Consider the following 20,349-nt stretch of genomic DNA (forward strand, 5'->3'; position numbering starts at 1 on the left):
CAGTTAAAGACTACCTGTTGTATAAGGAAGCTCTAAAGTGGTAGGTTACATAAGAAGAGTTGAATCAAGAGTATTTAACTTAAAACTGAGATGATGCAATTCATTTATACAACGATAACCCCCTGATAATGTGGCGCTAAGAGGGTAACCGCGCTTTTAGTCTGAAATATAGATGCCCAAACCGGAAACAGTCGTCTGATTGTTGTGGTCTGCTAATGCTGCATTCAGGCGACACTCGGAATTTCCCCATTCCATTACACGAAGCTGTAGAAAAACTTCATTAATAAGCCGTTGTCAATAAATACATCATTTCAAATGGTTAGCGGGCTTTTTTTTTGAGAGTATCTGTGTGTATCATTGCTACAACAAAGGCGGGCAATCTAACAAAGCTGGGTTTTTTTTGGTAAATAATGTCTAAAATGTTGTTTTTTTTTGTTTTTTTTATGCAGAAACAAACGTACCCCTGAAAGAGCCTGTTTTGATTGCTCGGGCCTTAGGCACGTAATCACTTCAAAAAAGATCAGACATTGTGACAAATTTCTGTGTCTTTCCTGCTGTTTTAATTACGTTTTTACAAATAAACGCACCGCCGAAACTTTCCGAAAGTCTCTCGGTAAAGGGGCGGGACGATAATCTAGAAAAAAAAAAAATCTACGATCTGATTGGATTCTAAAATCTCACGCCCCTCCTACCTTTCCTCTGATTGGTCGATTAAAAAAAGAAGCCCTCCGTACTCCTCTCCTGATTGGCTGGGAGGTTGTTTCAGTATTCCTACACGCTATAGGTGCGAGAGATTAAAAAAAAAAAAGAATCTGCTGTGCGGCTTTCACTGACTGTGACACGAGAATGTCCTTCCCGGACCCCTCGGACTCTCACGGTACGTAGCTGAAGAGGGATTATGTTATTAGCTGGTGCTTGCGGGATGAGCTGTGACACAAGAGCTTGAAGACGGTGTCACTTGTAAACATGTGACGCCGTGATGTTGAAACGACAGGTCAGGCTGAGCTAGGCTAGCCGGAGGAGCTAGCCGACGTTAGCATTGCGTGCTAGTGCTGATTTCGGCCTAAAAGATAAAGAGCTCAGACTTGTTATGGATTTTTACCTAAAAGTTGAAAAATGGTTTCAGGGTGGATTCCCGGCCTCGGCTTCTTGAACGGGGCTCACAGCCTCGCCTTCTCCCTCCCTCGCCTTATAGCCGAGTCTCTTTTTGAACGAGCAGTCCCTTCATCATCAATACTTTGTCCCTGTCTAACTGGAACATGTGTTTTGTTGACACCAGAGTCGAAGTTGAATTTGACAGCTTTGCTTCAGAGAGAGGGGAAAAAAAGTCTGCAGAGTTTTGTTACGCCGAGGCCCCATACCCCCCCCCCCCCCCCCCCCCCACACACACACACACACCTCCCACCTGCTGTCTTGACATGTAGAGCAGCTGTGGGGCAGGCAGGCTGTCTGCACACCAGACAGGAGAGCTGCTGCAGGTAAGTAGCTGGCAGGATGTCAAGTTGCTCTGCTGCTTAACAGTTAATGCCAGCTTGATTTCTCCAGGTTTAGGCCGTGAACTTACACAAGTTCATTCTTTCTCGAAGCTGAGTGGGAGCAAACAACTCTGTGGTGATCATTGTGCGTCCTTACCAGAGAAGGCTGCCACACACTTAAGGTCATTTCCAAATCTTGTGTTTTTATCCACCGCAGGTTAAAACTACAGTCGGCCGCCGGACCGGTGTGAAGTCCAGGAGCGGAAGACTACGGATGGTTCATCACCGAGCCCTGAGCTGGCTGATTGCAGCGCAGAGAGGTCGTTTCACCGTGGGTGAATGTAAAGGAGCCCCGGGTGGCCTGAGGGCTTTTTTTTTGTTTCTGAGATGTCAGTCAAACGAGCAGAAGGGATGTCCCTAGCCCAGGCTTTGGCCATGACTGTCGCAGAGATACCAGTCTTTCTCTATTCCACGTTCGGGCAGGTAAACCGCTTTGTACACTCGCGCGCATAGTTGGATTGTTTGAAGTGGGGTTTGCACGAGATACTCATCGGTAGTCGGTGCATTGCCTGCAATGGATGTTGCACGTCCCCCAGTTGGAAAAGCAGGCATGGAATTTAAGCAGTGTGATGCTATGAATGGGGTCAGCAACAACACGTATTTCAGCCACCTTAGTCACATGGTGTGACTGTGGTGTTAGTTTGGATGTGAACTGATGTGTTAAAACGCTGCCAAATTCCCACAATAACACAAACAAACTGAACATTTGAGGCCACTATTCTGTGTGGTAAAATCACTGTTTTTTTTGTGTTTTTTTAAACGAGTCTGGCGGCTTTGAAGTGAACCATATAAATGCTTCAGTTCCCCTGTTAGAAAGGGCTGTTAGACTGGAAGGTAAAGGGATGAAAATAAGCTAAATATATGTCAGTTATATAAATATTGATGTTTTATTTTAGGTGGCTAAAATACATGTGCCTGTTTCTTCAAACTGGGCTCTGCAGGAATAATTATATGTACTTCATGCTACCCCACTTGAAAAAAAATACAAAGTATTTCCTTTGAATTAATCACTTATCACTGTCTTCTGAAAAGTTAAAAAAATTTATATGTAAATGTACTTCTAATGACAGCTAATGTTTGGTTGTATCCTCCCTTCCTCTCCTGCTCTCAGTCCATATTTTCCCAGCTCAAACTCACCCCCAACCTGAAGAAGGTACTGTTCGCCACGGCTCTGGGCAGCGTGGCTCTGGCTCTCACTGCTCATCAGCTGAAAAGGCGAGGAAGAAAACGGAAGCAGGTGACACAAGGGAAGGAGGGCCAGAAGACGGTGGGGATACCGGAGGCGCTGATAAAGACGGGAAGACCCTCGTCATTAAAGAGAGGTGTGCTGAAATCATAGCTTTGTTTTTGTGGTATGTCGCGTCTTCCAGCATCTGCTCAGATATCTTTTTCTGTTTGTGGTTTTATTGGACAGGTCAGTTTACTGGTCGACAGATGATGAGTCCCAGCACACGGAGCAATGACACCATGAGCGGGATTTCCTCCCTGGCTCCCAGTAAACACTCCAGTTCCTCACACAGCCTGGCATCTGTTAGTTTCAGACTCATAGTTTTTCAAGTTTTTGTCACTTTTGCTCGTCTTGTCCCGTCAGTTTTTCTTTTTCCTGTTCTGTCTTTGACGTGTTTTTTTGTTGTTGTCTGGCATAGATGCGAGTCCCAAGCTCCCCGAATCAGTCTGCCAATCCATCCATGCCGTGGGAGGCAGAGCCTGTGGTGGAGGAGTTAGGGGCAATGGAGGATGCTAATGCAGAGAATCTCTATTTATTGGGTTGGTATTTACCATGACGTGTGGTTTTATAAAACATGTAGTATACAAGCTGTGTGTGAAATTCTGATATTGTATGAGACATATCATCCAAGATGAACCACGGGTTGAAAAGTACAATTATCTGTTCAGATAATTAACAGCTGTTTAAAAAAAAAAAAAAAAAAAAAAAAATCAAATGGATATTGGCTGTATTGGCTTAGTAAAGAGGATGATATTCGGTATTTAGTATGATCTTTGCATCTTCCGAATGTCTTTTCCCCATATCCTGTTGATATTATCATGCTATCCGTCATCATAAAACGGCATAAAAAAAGCAGTATCAACTTGAGTTTTTAGTGACTGTCAATAATGTTTGCCGAAATTGAGGATATAATGGTGTAATTGTTGGACTTTTGGACCCAGAGTGTTGTAGTTTGGCAATTGGATTATGTTGCATGAACAATGTGGAATCAGCCATCATCCTCATCTGGAACTTTTATTACCTCAGGTTGTTTTTAATAAAGTAAAACTTGCTGCAACTTTTACCCTCAAAGTTTTGATTCTCCAGCTCACGAAGAGACAGTTTATTTCAGTCTTATATCTCTTTTCCTTGTAGGAATGGAGCTGTTTGAGGAAGCGCTACAAAAGTGGGAACAGGCGCTGAACATCCGCCATCACACCCACTCGACCTCCAGCAACAACAGCCTCGCTCTGCAGGGGGCAGCGTGCGGCGACCTCCCCATGGTAACCATCAAACCATCATTACCAGTACAGACGGCTTGAAACTCTCGTGCATGGTTGGATTATTTCCAAATCAAGTACCGCAGTGGTTCTCTGATGGTCTATTCTCATGACCCACAAGTCAGCATTAAATTTAACTACAAGTCAAACAGGTTTAAACTCTGTATGCTTATAAAATTTCACAAATCTAAATTGAACTGTTTGAAATATGAAACAAAAAGTCAGATTTATCTTGAATTAAATAAAAAAATTAAAAAAATAAGATTTATCTAATCCCAAACTTTTACAAATGATAAAATGAGAGCTAACTGCTGATGTTATGACTTACGTTTTGGTTGTAACTGTCGTGACAACGCTGGCATCAAACAGCTACGGCAGGTGTGCTGCGCCACTGTCCTTCAAAATAAAATCACAGCAGCAGAAATTCTGTAGACTTCAAAATAAAAGTTTGCCCTTTCCCTCCCCCCCTTCATTTTTATTTTTTTTTATTTTTTTTTAGGACACACTATCTGCATCCCACCCATAATGGCCCTGCGACCCACCGGTTTAGAACCACTGAAATACAATATTTTTGAATGGTGTAGCTGGAGTTTAACTCACTGTACCTGTTGTTGATTTGCTCCGAGGTGACATAGAATAGTTTAAGACTGATCCTGAATGTGAGCTATTTATGAAATAATATTGAATTCACCTTTTCCTTTCGGTTGCAGGTTGAAGCCGGTAATAAAGTGTTTGCCGAGAAGTTAGAGACACTGCTGCACAGGGCGTACCACCTCCAGGAGGATTTTGGCAGCAGCATCCCAACAGACAGTGTGCTGGCAGACTTCGGTGAGATTTGAGTTTTATGAAGAAGACCCTAAAAAAAACGGTTATCAATCAAGGAGAATAAAAGTTGATTCTAATCTGTACATACAGTTCTACACGTGCGCTTTTTTTTTATTTTATTTTTTTTATCTCGCATGGGGACTTACTTTGTCTTGTTCCTTTGGCAGAGAGTGAAGGAACTCTTATCTTGCCTCAAGTGGAGAGTTTCCACAGACTGCAAGACGATGACGCGACTACTGTAACCTCGGACGACTCCTTCTTCTCGGCTGCAGAGGTCGGTTCCTTTCCTCTGCTCTCTCAAGTCATTTGTATCAAGCACTCAAGCATGCACGCACGCACGCACACACACACACACGAGTACACGTGAACTGTGCACTGAGGTGTGTTTTATATGTGCAGCTGTTTGATGCCATGTCTGTGGAGGAGGTCTACCAGCCACTGAAGCCAGCAGCTCTTTATGAAGAGGCCTTGTCTCTGGTCCGGGAGGGCAAAGTGTCCTACAGGTCCCCGAGGTAACTGTCAAGTGTCATGTCTTTATTCAAGTAACTTCACTTACTTAACTAGAGCCAAGATAATTGACCACATTATCCCAGACGCTGCACTGGCCACCTGTATCTTTTAAAACTGATTTTATAGTTATTTTATTTGTTTATGAAGCTTTAAATGACCTTAACCCTCCTACATTAATTATCTTCTTTCATTTTATGTTCCTGCTGGATCACTGAGGTCTTCCGCCGCTGTTCTTTTAAATGTTCCTCTTCTGGTCCACAAAAGTTCCTGTGAGAGTGTCTTCTCTTTTTATGCCCATAGACTGCCTCTGGAAATATAAATGGCAAAATTTCTCTGTATTTAAAAAAAAAAAAAAAATGAAACAAAAGATTTATCTGATCAGTCTGGCTTTTAATTTGGAGTAATGTTTATTGTCTTGAATTTTAAGTTTTAATTATTTTTTTTCATCCCTGGTGTTTTGATTTTAACTCAAATGTTCAGCAGAAGAAAAGACTGAGGCTCTGTTGAGTTTAACACACTTCTCTCTCTTTTTTTTTCCAGGACTGAATTACTTGAATGTTACAGTGACCAAGACTTCCTCGCTAAGCTTCACTGTGTGAGACAAGCATTCCAGGTCGGTTTCAGCTCACTGTTCTCATTATTAGATTGTTAGCAGTCATTCTGATAACCTCCTTCAGTTATAAAGACGTTTTATATGGTTTAAAATCTCAATTGTTTACAGTGATTTTCTTCTTCTCATACTGGTGACTCCTGCTTTCTACGGTGCATTGTAACACAACCAAGAAAATGTACACCTCTGTGCTCTTGAAAGCGTCACACTGCAGCAGTACTACTGGTCAAAAGCTCCAAAAGGTAGCTTGCAATGGCAGTTATTTTGGTTATACACTAGCAAGGGTAAGGTTACTTTTCCCACATGTGAAACTCTTAAGTTAGCTGTGAAAAAGTGGTGAAAAAAAAGAAAGCTTTTGGCTGATGTCTCTTCGAGCAGGAAAGCTGTCTTAATGATAGTCACTTAAAAGCAACAGTTATGTCTGATTACCAATCTTCCAGTTTGTAAGCAGTTAATAACACACTGCAGTTGCAAAATATTGCAGGAATACATGATGAGAGATGATGCAAGTGAAAAATGTGGCTCATTATCAGTCAGAGTGGATTTCAGAACCAGGCGTTAAAATCCGGTATAATCAGGTCATCTGAGGCACAAACATGCAGTATCTCTTTCTCGAATCATCATCTCTGATCTCATCCTGTACATGTAATGAGACTCCTGTAGAAAACCTTCCTCAAACTTCAGCAAACCCAGCTTCTGCTTCTGCCTCTGTGCAGCTGCAGTTTGAGCAGCACCCGCAGGCAGCGCGTCGGGTTTCCTTGTTCATCCTCACAAAAGCTACAAGGTCAGATAAAAAAGACGGCAGCTGCAATCAGAGCGGGTGACTCACCGTGTGCCTTACACCTGAAAAATGGATGATATTGTGGGTGTTTGTCTCTGCTGCTTTTCTTCTTCTTCTTTTTTTTAATCAAAATTTAAGCCTCTGATTTCCATCACATGTGGACAGTTGCACAGCTGGAGCTGAAGGGAGCTCTTAAAGGGAGCTGAATGTTGTTTTAAAGCATCATGAAGGCGGCGTTGTAAAATACATCAGCGCTGTGAAGAAATCAGATGCATATTGTCTAAATTAACTAAAATCTACGTGACAATTACTGCAGAAATAAAACCTATAATGCCTTTTTTTTTTTTTCAGATCCTGCTGTTGGATGAAACTCACCGCACTTTTTTCATGGAGACCGGGAAGCAGATGATTGTCGGGTTGATGGTAAAAGCAAACAAGGTGAGACGCGACTCATCTGAATCCTCAAACATGAACTTGCCCTGTTCATTATTTACACAGCTTTAACTGATTATTTCTTTTTTTTTTTGCTCTAACCCAGAGTCCCAAAGCCTTCCTGGAGAGCTATGAGGACATGCTGCTTTACACCCAGAGGGAGGAAACGTGGCCCGTCACCAAGCTGGAGCTGGAGGGCAGAGGGGTGAGTAACGCTGTCATTCGTGTCATGCTAATAAGTCACGTCTTCGTCTGCTTCTTCAGCGTGTGCCTGGTAACATGATTACATTTAGGTACATTAGTTAGATCGTGTGTGTGTGTGTGTGTGTGTGTGTGTGTGTGTGTGTGTGTGTGTGTGTGTGTGTGTGTGAATGTGTTTACATTGTCGATCTTAACCAGGTTATTCAGATAAGATCTGTCGCCATGCAGTATTCATCCCCTGTTTAATTCATGGGAACAGGGAGGCTCAGTCACAGTATGTCAGGTTCTTGTCGCAGGGTCGGCTCTGCTCACTATAAAGATAGTTTTTTGGGTCATACTGCATTTGGCTGGCTCACTGATGATCTGGTCGTAGTAATCAGTGGCATATTGTTCACAATTGGAGGCCAAATAACAAGCATCAGAAAACTTTCAGGGTGTTTGTTTGGCTGTTTTATCTGCCAAGAAATAGTCATGATAGAAATGATGAAATTGATAAATTGCTAAACATTTCTTTTTAAAGCAGGCGTAAAAGTACAGTTCTTGCACTGCGATAAGGAAACCAATTTTCTCTGTCAGTGTCGCGAAAGTTTTTGACTTGCAACCAAAGGGGCCTGATTTGCAATGAAAAGTTTTTTCACACAACAAAGAGGCTTTGTTGGCAAAATCCTTAAATCTGTGACCAACAAGAACAAACCTGCGAGGGATTATTTGTTTGTAATCCATTTAGTTTTATTAATCATCAGGTTTTTACTTACTAAATAGATTTGTTTTTGTAGCAGTACAAGAAATACACCTTTGTGACTGTGTTTAGGCACATCGACGTGTAGATATGATAATCCATGTGTATGAGTGACTTTATATACTGTATGTATACAGCGAGCGTGTAAATGTGAATCCAGTCAATAATCACTCCGTGACTTTGTTTGTGCAGTGAAACATGAAAGTCTGATTGACTTCAGGTTTGTAGTTTTTATTTGTGAATTGCCACATTTCTCGGCTCATCACCGCCACCAACTGTTGATCAGTGGGATCGCGTGAAACCAGCTGCGGGACCTTTGCGCACGTGTGGTTTTGAGAATGCAATAGATACAGAAAAAAAAACGAATTGCACTTTTAAAAGCCTCCATGGTGGTTAAAAAAAAAAAAAGATACTTTTTTTAATAAGATTTAAATTACATTTTGTTATTTCTTGTACAAAGACCCTGAACTCTTCTCTTCTGTGTGTCCTTGTCCAGAAGTACAGCAACGCTACGGCAGCTAAATACATAGCGATAAAGAGTAACCGCTGTCCTGTGTGTGTCCTCGTGTCCGGATCTCTGCAGGTTGTGTGCATGAACTTTTTCGACATCGTGTTGGACTTCATCTTGATGGATGCGTTCGAGGACCTGGAGAGCCCTCCCTCCTCTGTGGTTGCTGTGTTGAGGAACCGCTGGCTCTCTGACAGCTTTAAAGAGACGGTTAATTTATACATGCGCACATACACAAATTTCTTAAGCCACCAATAAGTAGATATTTCTTGAATAACAGAGTTGTGTTTTTCTGGTAGGCTCTGGCCACGGCTTGCTGGTCCGTCCTGAAAGCAAAGAGGCGTCTCCTCATGGTGAGTTTGAGCTACTTTGAAAAGTTGTTGCTTTGTTCTTAAAGTTTACGTGTTTGATTCTAACGGTTTGTTCTCTTACTGCCCCGCGGAGGTTCCTGATGGGTTTATCTCCCACTTCTATGCCATATCAGAACACGTGAGCCCAGTTTTAGCTTTTGGGTTTTTGGGCCCCCGGCAGCACCTAAGTGAAGTGTGCACCATTTTCAAGGTAAGAGCACAGAGGGCTGAGAAGTTTGTCACAATTTTAAAACGCAGGTCTGTGACTAGTTTGTAATTTAAAGGTTTCATATATGAAGTTCAGTTTCCTTGTCATGGGGAGCTCTCAGCCTTAAAGCTTTACTACATAACTTTTACATATCAAAGAACGTCTGTTACATTCACGCTGTTTCCAAACGAGTTCAAATAGATAATTCTCTCTGTGCCTACAGCAGAGCCTTTGACGTAAGCACATCGTCAACAGTGTTTTGTAATCACTCATACAGGCAGAAGAGTTTCCACTTCAGGTTCGATAAACAACATTATACTGCGGTTTTATACACCCAGTAAAATAAGTTATCTAATTTCTTCTGTGGTTCTGGAGAAAGATGGCAGTCAGGTTTATTTCAATGTTGGCTTGGGGCTTCCAATTTATAACATATATAAAGTTAGTTAATGAGATGCAAACAGTGGGATCCAATGTTTGGGACGTGATTCAAATCAGATTCAAAAAGTCCGGATATAGGAGCCTCTGGCAATTTCATTTGGAATATTTTTTTTCTTTAATCAGTTTTTAATAACTTTACGAAAGTACAGTTGTGGATTTTCACAAAGTGGAGAGGCTTGCAGAAAGAGAAATAAAAATAGAGTAGTGAAAATCAAATCTACATCCCATTGTGCTACTCAATAGCATCTTTCATTAGCCTTTCTGTCTTTCTGTTCTGTAAGTAACACAGCCTCTGTTATACATTCGTAGTCTCCAAACTAAACCTGATGTGTTTTCAAGATTCTTCAGAGTTTTCACAGGCTAAGTAGTTAGTTCCCCTTTAATGTTCGACTGGCCGTGCTATGTACCACTTCCTGTCATTCCTTTCTCTCCTTCCACCTGCAGCAACAAATCGTTCAATACCTTAAGGATATGTTTGACCACGACAAGGTCCGCTTCACCTCTTCCCACTCCTTGGCCGAGGATATCCTGAACCTTTCCCACCGCCGGAGTGAGATTTTATTGGGTTACCTGGGAATCAATAGCCTCCTGGAGCTCAACGGGACCCTGCCCGGAGACGCAGAGGGCTCTCTCGGGACCCATTGAGACGACCGGGGTGCCGCTGAGGGCTTCTCTGGGCTTGTACGGGCCAAAAAAAAAAGCATTGGGAACGACAAAGGAGTCGCAGCTCAACGCTTAATCTACTCTAAGATGTAACTGAGTCATGCTGCTGTGATACACTGAGAACCAACGTAATTCATGTATTCATCTGCTTTCATTAGGATATATTGTCACCAGGTCTGCAGTGTCACTGGTCCCAACGAGGGAGACTGTTTGGATGACATGATTCCACCGCTCCTCTTGTGTTGCTGCTCCGTTGCGTATCAAGAACGCAGGCTGCAGTCATGTAATCACAGACGTGTGCGGACTCGTCGCTGCCTTGTCGGGTGACGGGGATGCTTCTGAAAAAAACACACCTGACCGACTCCCAACACGTGAAAACTGGACCTTCGACAACGATTACTTCACATGGATCATCAGAGGAGTGTGAACAAGATGGGATGTCACAGTCTTCATCATTATGTGAAAAGAAACGGTGTGAAAGTCAATGTTGTGTTACTCCATGTTTTGTATTAACAAGGATATTTGTTAATGGTAGTTCATGGGAACTTTGGCCAACTGAAGACTGGTGCTGCATGATGCAAGACAGGAAGGGTTTGTCTCCTTACTTGTCCTTAAATCCTCTTTAATCTCCAAGATCTTTTTTTCCACTTTGGTTTAATCAAGCCGGCTAAAACGTGACATATCTGAGAGAGTGTGTTAAATGCATTATATAAAATCAGTGTTTGGCGTGAACACACAGAAGTTGAGTTTTCCCAAAGTTGTATTTGACCTCAGACTTTGTTCAAACTGTCAGTCCAAAGCTGATTTTTTTTTTTGTTGTTGTTTTTTTTTGTGCATGTCCAATCTTGCTGACTGATGACCCGCATTATATACGGCAAATGACACGGTCTGTATCCGAGTAGCAACCCGCATTTTTCAGTTTTATCCACATCGGTTGCCACAGTAATGACATTGTGCCTGAAAGTTGTCGTAGTTGACATAAACAAATCAAAGTGAAGGGTAATGAAATGGGTTGTCTTGTTTACCACATGGCAACGTGGAAGCTGCAGGGCAGGTTTTAAAGATGTAATGTCAGATGAAGGAAGCTTTCATGCCCCGAGTTGCTGATGATGTAACCGGCCGGTCTCGCGGTCCAGAGAACAGTGTGGTCCAGATACAGCAGCTGTGATTGGCTCCAAACTAGCGTGCTTTCTGTTCATGTGAACTTCAGGCGGCATCAAAAGTCACAGACTAAAAAAAAAACCAAATCAAATCTCAGATCGGAGCAGTCAGACAAACAAATTAGCAAAAGTGTCGTTTGAATCATATTTCAAACAGATGTGTTTTGATACAAATTTGTAAAAAAGACTTTTCTTCAGACTTGCTTCTTATGATCAGATTCCAGTTACACATAAATCAGATTTTGACCGACAGTTTGAACATTAGCCGTCGTCCTCTCAGTCAAAGTGGACTTTGCTTGAGGAAATGGTTGCGTTTTGTAAAGTTTTTCTTTGTCTGAGTCAAACACCCCTCGGACATGCATGCTGTCAGTTTTCATGACACAAAGAAACTCCCACTACAAATAACAATACCAGGTGTGAAAACATCTGCCTGGATACAATTACTTGGAAGGTGTGAGAAAACAAATATCTTGAACAGTGTAACACTTCATTCAGTTCACTTGAGTGCTCTCAGGGAACAATAAGCAACCTGAAATCAATATTGGGGACTGCAGTACTTTATTATTTTTTTTTTTTTTTCAAATTTTCATAATTAATGTGTTTTTCAACTGGGTGTGATGCTTGAATTGTACAACTTGCTAAAACTAAATTCACTGATGAAAAATGAAAATAATGACTGAAATGTTTTAAGCAAAATTATCCAAACATAACTTGTATGAAGATGAAATGGAAATCTGTTTCTGATGTGAAATGCCTCCTGAGGATGTTTGTTTTTCCAACTTTAAAGCCCACTGGCTGGAAATGAATATAAAATGCGTAATGAGCCTTTATCACAGAGCAGACATTTCTGACTTTCGATTTTTGACGCGTGTTGCCACCCTATTGGTGGCTTTGTTGTGTTTACGTGTCCCCGTAAGCTGCGACAAATGAGCCAACATGCACAACGGACTCTTTCCAGTTACTTTAACTTGTCAGAGCAGGAAAAGCACAGTGGGACTGTTTAACATCACTGATTGCTGCACTCCATTCGTGTGCGCCGGGGCCCAGATATTGTGCACCGACTGACGTGGCTTACGGGGACACACAATGGAGTGATGTCATCATTCAGGTCTTTGTTCAAACCTGTGCTTTTTAAACGGGTGACGAGTCAAAAATGTCTTCAGTGGAAAGAGGCCCAGGATAAGGTTGTACAAAAAAACAAGAACAAAAAATGTTGGTGTCAGTGTTAAAACTGCCGAGAAATTTTCCATCACTACTGTATTAAAAACAAGCTCCTCCTTCAATCTTCTCCCAGCACACCTCAAATGAAACAGTGCCATCTAGTAGTCTTAGCAAGAATCTGTCTGATCTAATGGACATCTGTATTGAAGAACAGGGCATATGAACAGTTGGACTGCAATCTACCCACAACTGATCACAACCTTCCAGTTCTGTCCGTTTCCTCCGTGCTGTTAACTTGTTGGAGCGCAGAGACGCTGAAGGGGCTCTAAGATGCCAAGTTAGCGCGGATAACACCACTACTGTAAAGTCAGATTTGTGGTAAGCAGACTGTAAGATTATTTATTATTAAAGGAAGAAGAGTGTTTATGCTTTTGTGGGATAAATTTGTCCAATCATTTTGTGTTTAGTTTATTACACCGATTAGCAGAAGTCTGCTCTTTGTCCTTCTCCTTAATGTAAATGTGTGTTTTTTTGTGGCATTGATAATCCAAATCCTGCTCTCAAATTTGTTTGGGGGCTCTTTAAACTGCACGGGCCGTGTGAGGAGTCAGTATCGTTGGATCATTTGTTTTATGTTCCACAACTGTAAATGGAGCTTTTACAAGAAATGGTTTGGTTCCTCGTTTGTCAACAGATGAGCAGCTTTGTGTTTTTAAGCATTTTGCACTTTAGCAGAAAGACGATGCAGAAATGTCCAATGACCCATTTCTTTTTGTGAGTGAAGCTGTACAAGCTGTTTGATTATTTGCTACATCACAGAACTAACATATTATTGATAATATAGAACATAAACACTGTACAGTAGATCAATTATCTTTCCCAGAAAACTATATTAGGGAAACGGTTTATTCTGGATGCTATCATAAGGTTTTGTTTTAAGTGTCCGTCTTTAAATTGTTCACATTCTCCATTTTTACCTGCGTGTTGTCCGATCCCTGATGATCTGCTTTTTAAAAACGTGTCCCTGCCCTGTTTTTATCTCTGTAGTTTGTATCATGCAGGTAAATGCAGTCATGGAAATAATGTTTTTAGTCCTGTGTTCACAGATTGTTCTACTTTCTCTGTGTTCTCCGAGCAGATGAACTGCCTTTGCATGTTAACCGTGGAGATTCTCTGATATGCACCAGTGTAACATGCAACATGTAGATGCAGACTCAGCCCATAGTTATTGTAAGTTTTAAAAAAAATATCCCAGTTTGAAAAAAAGCTAAAGAAAATATTTAGGAATTTATAATCATTAAGAAAGTTTCAAATTTAGGCATGTAGTCTCCTACTTAGAGTATATTCAGTACATTATAGAGTTGAATAAGGATTGCAGACGGCCAAAATGTGGAAAGATTTATTTTTCTTCTTGAAAGTCACTGTTGTACATGACAAGTGTCCTATTCATGCCTTTTATCTTTTCTATTGTTAAATCACAATGCCAGCACAAACTGTGAATTTATTTTAATCCTCCATATTAAATGTTATTTTTTCTTATTAAATCAACATGTTTTTGATCCCTTTTCCCAACTGATGACAACTTGTTGTACTTCATGCTCCAGTAAAAATCACACTTTCATATTGTTACTGTAAAATACGAAAATGACCAAAAAGCAAAGAACATAGTTTGTCCTGAAAGAGAGTATTTAGTGAGTAAAATGGATAAAAAGGGGCTTTACGCTCGTCTAATGTTGCTAAATTGTTGGTCGGTAATGTGAAATTGTCCAGAAGGTGGCAGAAACAGTCTTTGTTTCGAAGCATTTGTTCTGCTGCAGCTTTAAAAATAAAAAAGGAACAGATTAACAGTTAACAGACTGTATCAAACATAAACTGAGCGTCAGTGGACCAAAGCAAAACAGAAATGGTAATGCTCGAATCTTCTGGAAGGTTGTAATGCTCAGTTTTTGTTGAAAGTGTTTTCGAAACGTCTTGGTGATCGTCATTTTGGAGGATTCAGTTTGTGGTGCTGTTAAATTGGGCTGGATCCTACCGAGTAGGGTGGACAAAATGACATGGACACCTTTTAGTAAAACTATTTAAGTAACAGTACCCGTTTGGTCCCTCTGACTGATATATATGACGTCGTTAGATTGTTAATACTGAAGCATCAGGGTGTAAGGAGCACGTTCCTGTTACTGGAGCTAATCACTTATAAAGTTTTACACACAAGGACAGCAGAGAAATCTGAGGGGAAAGAAAACAGAAGAGAGAGCAAAGTTCTGATTCACAAATCTGTTTTCAGTTTTGGACTTTTTGGTAAGTTATTGGATCATTTGAACATTTCATGAAGCAAAACCACGTGAGAAGTTTTGACATCCGACATCTTAAATGTGACTCAGACTATACACTGTTTTTTTTGTAAGACTTCAGGAGTCAAAAACCCTTGGATAGCTGTAGGCTATTTTAAAAGGTTGTTGTTACTCTTGTAAAAGTAACTAAAGCTGTCAAATAAATCTAGTAGAGTAGAGAGCACAGATTTCCCTTTGAAATGTGGAAGTATAAACTACCTCAAAACTGTATTTAAACATGAGTAAATACTTAGTTACTTTTCACCACTGATCTTATCCCAGAAGATGAATCACTATTTTTGATCATTGTTTTCTGGCAAATAAAATGACCAAAAATTAGGCTATCTGAATCCCAGATTCTTAAATGTGGCAATATGCAGCTTTTTGTCATTTATGCATGACAATATCACTGACATGTGTTTTGTTGAGATAGTGACAGATCCCCAAGAGGTACAGAGCAATTTAATAAAATGGTCAATCAGGACTTATTGATGACCCAGGAGGTGAGTACTTCCATGTCCAGGCCTAATGCATAATGATTAAACAAAATTATCATGAAGAAGCCGTAACGCATTTTTTTTAATTTATTTATTTTTTAATGAATGCAGTTTGCTGCTTTAATGTGGAGCTCCGGACTTTTGCGTTCTTTGTTCATTCAATAATTCTTCTCTATGGGCAGAGCGTCTCCTCTGCAGAGGGCTGCTGTGATTGGTCGGCTCCTCCGCTGCCGGGTCCCATTTAAACGCCGAGCTCCGCTCCCCATTGGCTGCGCACGCGTCTGAGGCGTCGCAACTGAGACCGCCCGGCTTGTGTCCGGGTAAGATGGCGTTGGAAGAGCAGTGCTCGGCACCACCTCGATGGCGGTCCATATCTCTGACACACGTAGAGTTTCCGGAGGGTACGTACACGCCGCGTCTTTTGTTTTAACTGTCGAAGCCGCTTTTTTTTTTTTTTTAACCCCGCCAAAGCTGCGGGGTCATTTTTCCAGCCGCGCGTGTTGTTTTTTTTTTTGTCGCTTACTGGACGGCCACGGCCGTTGGTGTGCTGTTGCCAAATTGTGAGCTGCCGTTGAAGCTCGGTGCGCAGCGGGGAACGTAAAACCCGGACTGCCAAATTGTGAGACGGCGCCGCATGCGCAGTTTGTCTGAATGTCCACAATGAAGGCTAACTAGCCTGTTAGCTGTCTTTTAATATCGAATTTGATATTTTCTCTCGTCAATTAACGAACGCGCCTACACGATTTATTTCACTAAATTATAGTATTTCGAGCATTTATGACCGTTTTGCAAGTAACGACCTATCTCCCCCCCCCCTCCCCCCCGTGTAGCATTGTAGCCAGGACAGTTGCTAACGTTGCTAGCCCCATGGCCTGATACTGATTAGTGCAACTTCCATAAACCACATCGCAGCCACGTGTCCGACCCCCCAAAAAAAGATGAAATAATGTGTATTTTTTTTAAAGTTTGAAGATTGTTTAACTACTCCTCCACACCAGCTTCCTGTCTGTACTCTCAGGAGCCCCCCCATCCGGGTTCACTGGGAGCCTCAAAGTGTCACTCCCACCAGGGCTACGTGACGTGTGTCTTCACTTCAAGACTGTGTCTTTGGGTTTTTTATTATTATTATTATTATTATTATTTTTTTTTTTAGGCGATCTGACGGGACAAGTGCTGGCTTACATCAGTCTCCTGCCCATAGCGGTTCTTGTGGGATTCGTCACACTGGTAGTGTTCAAACGGGAGCTGCACACGGTGAGTCCTGCACAGGACCTGCTGGGCGTGAAGCCGTTTTTTTTTGTTGGTCTTGCAGGAACCCTAACGTTGGCATTTCTTGTTTTTTTTTTTACAGATTTCCTTCTTCGGCGGGCTCATCCTGAACGAAGGCGTGAACTGGCTGCTGAAGCACATCCTCAGAGAGCCGCGCCCCTGCGCAGGTGAGTGAGGGAACGAACCGCTGTTCCTCAGGGCTGGACAAAACACCGCCAAGATACCCAGAGTATCTTCTTCCGATATCACTGTATCCACTCAGAAACAGAACATCTCCACTTCAGCTGTCTTAATTTAACTGCGTGATGTTATAATAAGCAGCTGGTGTTCCTGAGTTCTGCAAACCAAATTAAAAAAAAAAAAAAAAATGCAACAAAAAGAGCTTTATCAACTTGTGTCATGGTCATTTGTGCTGGTTTGAATAGTATTTCTGTTACTGAGGCTTAAGCTGTATCTAAAACGGATACGCTAGTCACACCAAGTCATTTATAGATATAATATGCAGATAAAAGGTTCCCACGGTCATGAAATTAGAAAACAAATAAATAAATGTTTTCCTGGCCTGAAAATGCTTCTGCAAATGGATGACATCACCCATCCTTGGACAGATATTTATGTATAAGGTACTTTGCTTGTAAACCAAATGGCTTCTAAATTTCTAAGATGATGTCGGATGAACTTCATGTTGTGAATGCGATGTTTATATCTGGTTTTGTTGTCTCCTTGCAGGGGCTCACACAACTGTGCACACAGAGTATGGGATGCCCTCCAGTCATTCCCAGCTCATCTGGTTCTTTGTTGTTTACTTCTTTCTTTTCCTTTATTTAAGGTGAGCTCATTTTTTTTTTTTTTTTTCTTCCTGTTTGGGGAAGATTGAGGGGTGCCTATTCTACAAAGTCAAATAGTTTTCTGTTAGTTTCTTCCAGGCTATGAATTATAATTACTGCATGATTATGGGCATATTTTTGGTTCTTGCTCTTTCATTCATGATGTAGATGCTGTGGTGTGAACTCTTAACTGATCTCTTTTTCTCTCTCTCTCTTTTCCCAGAATGCATCAAACGAACAATGCTCGATGTGTGGACCTGCTGTGGAGACACATACTGTCCATTATCCTGTTGGGCACGGCCTTATCAGTCTCGTACAGCAGGTAAGAGCTTCATCTGCACGGCAAACCTTTCCAGACGGATCCTAACGTGAATACAGAAGACGAGAACCTTAACGTTCAGGAGCAGGCTTTCTGATTCATGTGTTTTTGAGGTTTTGGTTTCATATCATAGGCTCAGAGGGCATATTAAAACGTTTAAAAAGGTTTTTATTTATACATAACCTCTATAGATATGAAAGTGCTTCTTTTTTTTTTCTGATGTTTTTGAACCTTGTGAAATGTTTTAAAAACATGTGGAGGTCAGTTGTTAGAGGAGGTGAATGAGAACATTTGAATATTGTTGAACCAGCCTGCTCACATGGTGGGGAAAAAAAAGAAGCCATAATTGTACCTTTTTTTTATATATATATATATATATATATTTTTTTTTTTTTTTTTTTTAATCGACTCAACACAATTTGTTTTCTTGACCACTGACTGTTTATGTTGTTGTTTTGTTGCCCAATCTCAGGGTCTACCTGTTGTATCACACCTGGAGCCAGGTCTTCTATGGCGGTGTGGCCGGTAGTATGATCGGTATAGTCTGGTTCTTTTTCACACAAGAGGTGCTGACACCATTATTCCCCAAAATAGCAGCATGGTAAGTAGTTCTCTCATTTTGTCTGCTTCCTTCCGGTGTCACAGGGGAGAACAACTCATCCTTAGCCTGAATTCATGGATAAAACTGCTCCATTATGGTTTCCCTGTTAATCTGTCTTTTTTTTTTTTTTTTTTGCTTTTCACTATCAATAGGCCAATATCAGAGTACTTTCTGGTGCGAGACACAAGCCTGATCCCCAACATCTTGTGGTTTGAGTATACAGTGACCAGATCAGAGGCAAGGTAAGATGCGATCACTGTGACGTCATCCACAATCATATTAAAGCCTGGTCAAAGCAGAAAGTTTTCACATTCTGATGATGTAGGCACTTCTAGAGGCTTGTGCTGCTTTTCCACCACATCGTATGGCTCAACTTGGCTTTTTTGGTTTCCCATCAGTTGTTGACAGTATCTGGTATTTTTTTAATTTTTTGGTATCTCTTTACCGAGCTGAATCATTTCTGAAACCTGACCGTAAACAAAACTGCAGACCACTGATTGGTCGGAGGTAATCCTCACCGCGTTGCTATCGTGTGACACGGTATACCCGGCACAAACCCGAGTCCCACGCTGCTTTATTAGAAGTCGTTCTTTTTGTTTTCTTTGCACCACTTAACCCTTAAAAACCTCATCATGGCCAATTAAAGAGGTGACTGAGCTCTAAAACTAAAGTTATTTGCTCAGCTAATAACTCAAGTTTGTATTTCTCAACCTGAATCATCCAGATCGAACTCATTTTGTTTCTGGCGCAGATTTTTCTTCATCATTTTTGTGGGGTTGAGTGGGTCGAGCCCTGCGCCGCAGTGGATAAGTGAACTGTGTGAGGGGGGGGCGGGGCTCTGAGCGGATCAGATCTCAGCTCATTGTGTCTTTGGTGCATACGTGGAACTCACTACTTGTGATGGGATCACAATGGACACGTGTTAATGGCAGGTCTGCACCGGGCCTTCGTGAATGTTTTACTTGTTATGTGACGCACTTCTCTTTTTTCTTTTTTTTTCTTCTTCTTCTAGGAACAGACAACGAAAGCTTGGAACAAAACTTCAGTGATCGACAAAGTTCTTTTGTGAAACTGGGTTTCAAACCACACACACACACACACACACACACACACGCACATTCTCGTGTACACGCACACACAAATGCTCACTTGACAAAAAAAAAAAAAAAACACACTGGAGAACCATCTTTTGGACTGACGTGGTTGCAAGGAATAAAGGGCAAAAAAAAAACAAAAAAATAACACGTTTACAGGTGGCGAAAGAGTGCCTGGACCTGGCCCGGAGCCTACAGCCTGAGCAAGTCCGTCCACACGCCTCTCCTCCTTGTACAGCTTGCCCAAAATGCTCTTCAGTGCATGCAAGACTGTGCAAGAGGCATACTATTTAATGATAGATTAATATATATATATTTTACCTATAAACGCACGCTGACAGTAACAGTGTACTGCAAGAGATTCAAGGGGCCAAAATGGAGGCTTTGGTCAAGTTTCAAACCAATTGGTGGGTGTCATTGCAGCATGTATTAAGTGATTTCTTTAAAAAAAAAAAAAAAAAAAAAAAAAAAATCTTTCTTTTTTTTTTTTAAGATATTAGGGTGGCTAGCTGATGGGAGTGGGTGGGGAAGGGGGGGGGGGGTTGGTTATGGCTTTGTTGAGCGTAAATGGAATTAACCATTTTTCATTTATATAGTAGATACTGAACAATTTCTAAAATTGGTTCTAATGTAATATAAGTACAAATTTGCACTTTGTGAAATTTATAAGTTTAAAAAAAAAATAAGACTAACACTAGTTTAATGTTAAGCTCCTCCCCCTCTTTTCTCTCCTCAGCCTTTGCTTTGTGTCTGACTGCCAGTCCTAATAATATACTAAGACTCCAAAGCGGATCTGCAAGCAGT

At 41.3% G+C, this 20,349-nt stretch overlaps 2 protein-coding genes across 2 annotated transcripts; both read left to right on the plus strand.

The window, feature by feature from the left end:
- Positions 1–803: 803 nt before the first annotated feature.
- miga2 (mitoguardin 2) lies at positions 804–14,184 on the plus strand. Its single transcript, XM_069169085.1, has 16 exons — positions 804–877; positions 1,693–1,958; positions 2,647–2,857; positions 2,950–3,065; positions 3,182–3,302; positions 3,898–4,025; positions 4,733–4,850; positions 5,015–5,121; positions 5,247–5,359; positions 5,898–5,970; positions 7,100–7,186; positions 7,287–7,385; positions 8,704–8,838; positions 8,928–8,981; positions 9,073–9,189; positions 10,069–14,184. Exons 2-16 carry the CDS (start codon positions 1,863–1,865, stop codon positions 10,267–10,269), a joined length of 1,776 nt encoding a protein of 591 aa, XP_069025186.1. The 5' UTR covers positions 804–877; positions 1,693–1,862; the 3' UTR covers positions 10,270–14,184.
- Positions 14,185–15,751: 1,567 nt separating this feature from the next.
- Positions 15,752–20,059, plus strand: dolpp1 (dolichyldiphosphatase 1). Its single transcript, XM_069169095.1, has 8 exons — positions 15,752–15,836; positions 16,589–16,689; positions 16,787–16,871; positions 17,434–17,533; positions 17,755–17,853; positions 18,323–18,451; positions 18,604–18,693; positions 19,464–20,059. The coding sequence occupies exons 1-8, from the start codon at positions 15,761–15,763 to the stop codon at positions 19,498–19,500; spliced, it is 717 nt and encodes a 238-aa protein (XP_069025196.1). The 5' UTR covers positions 15,752–15,760; the 3' UTR covers positions 19,501–20,059.
- Positions 20,060–20,349: the final 290 nt, after the last annotated feature.

This window comes from Embiotoca jacksoni, unplaced genomic scaffold (genome assembly GCF_022577435.1).
Source record: "Embiotoca jacksoni isolate LCO1_2020_lvr unplaced genomic scaffold, fEmbJac1.0.p SCAF_10, whole genome shotgun sequence".
Lineage (NCBI taxonomy): Eukaryota > Metazoa > Chordata > Actinopteri > Embiotocidae > Embiotoca > Embiotoca jacksoni.

Bases quoted from the DNA above. Each gene is read 5' to 3' on its own strand.
- miga2 (XM_069169085.1), top strand. From the start codon at position 1,863: ATGTCAGTCAAACGAGCAGAAGGGATGTCCCTAGCCCAGGCTTTGGCC. The intron at 1,959-2,646 runs GTAAACCGCTTT...TCCTGCTCTCAG, and splicing joins TCTATTCCACGTTCGGGCAG to TCCATATTTTCCCAGCTCAA. The intron at 7,386-8,703 runs GTGAGTAACGCT...GGATCTCTGCAG, and splicing joins TGGAGCTGGAGGGCAGAGGG to GTTGTGTGCATGAACTTTTT.
- dolpp1 (XM_069169095.1), top strand. From the start codon at position 15,761: ATGGCGTTGGAAGAGCAGTGCTCGGCACCACCTCGATGGCGGTCCATA. The intron at 16,690-16,786 runs GTGAGTCCTGCA...TTTTTTTTACAG, and splicing joins TCAAACGGGAGCTGCACACG to ATTTCCTTCTTCGGCGGGCT. The intron at 17,534-17,754 runs GTGAGCTCATTT...CTCTTTTCCCAG, and splicing joins TTTCTTTTCCTTTATTTAAG to AATGCATCAAACGAACAATG.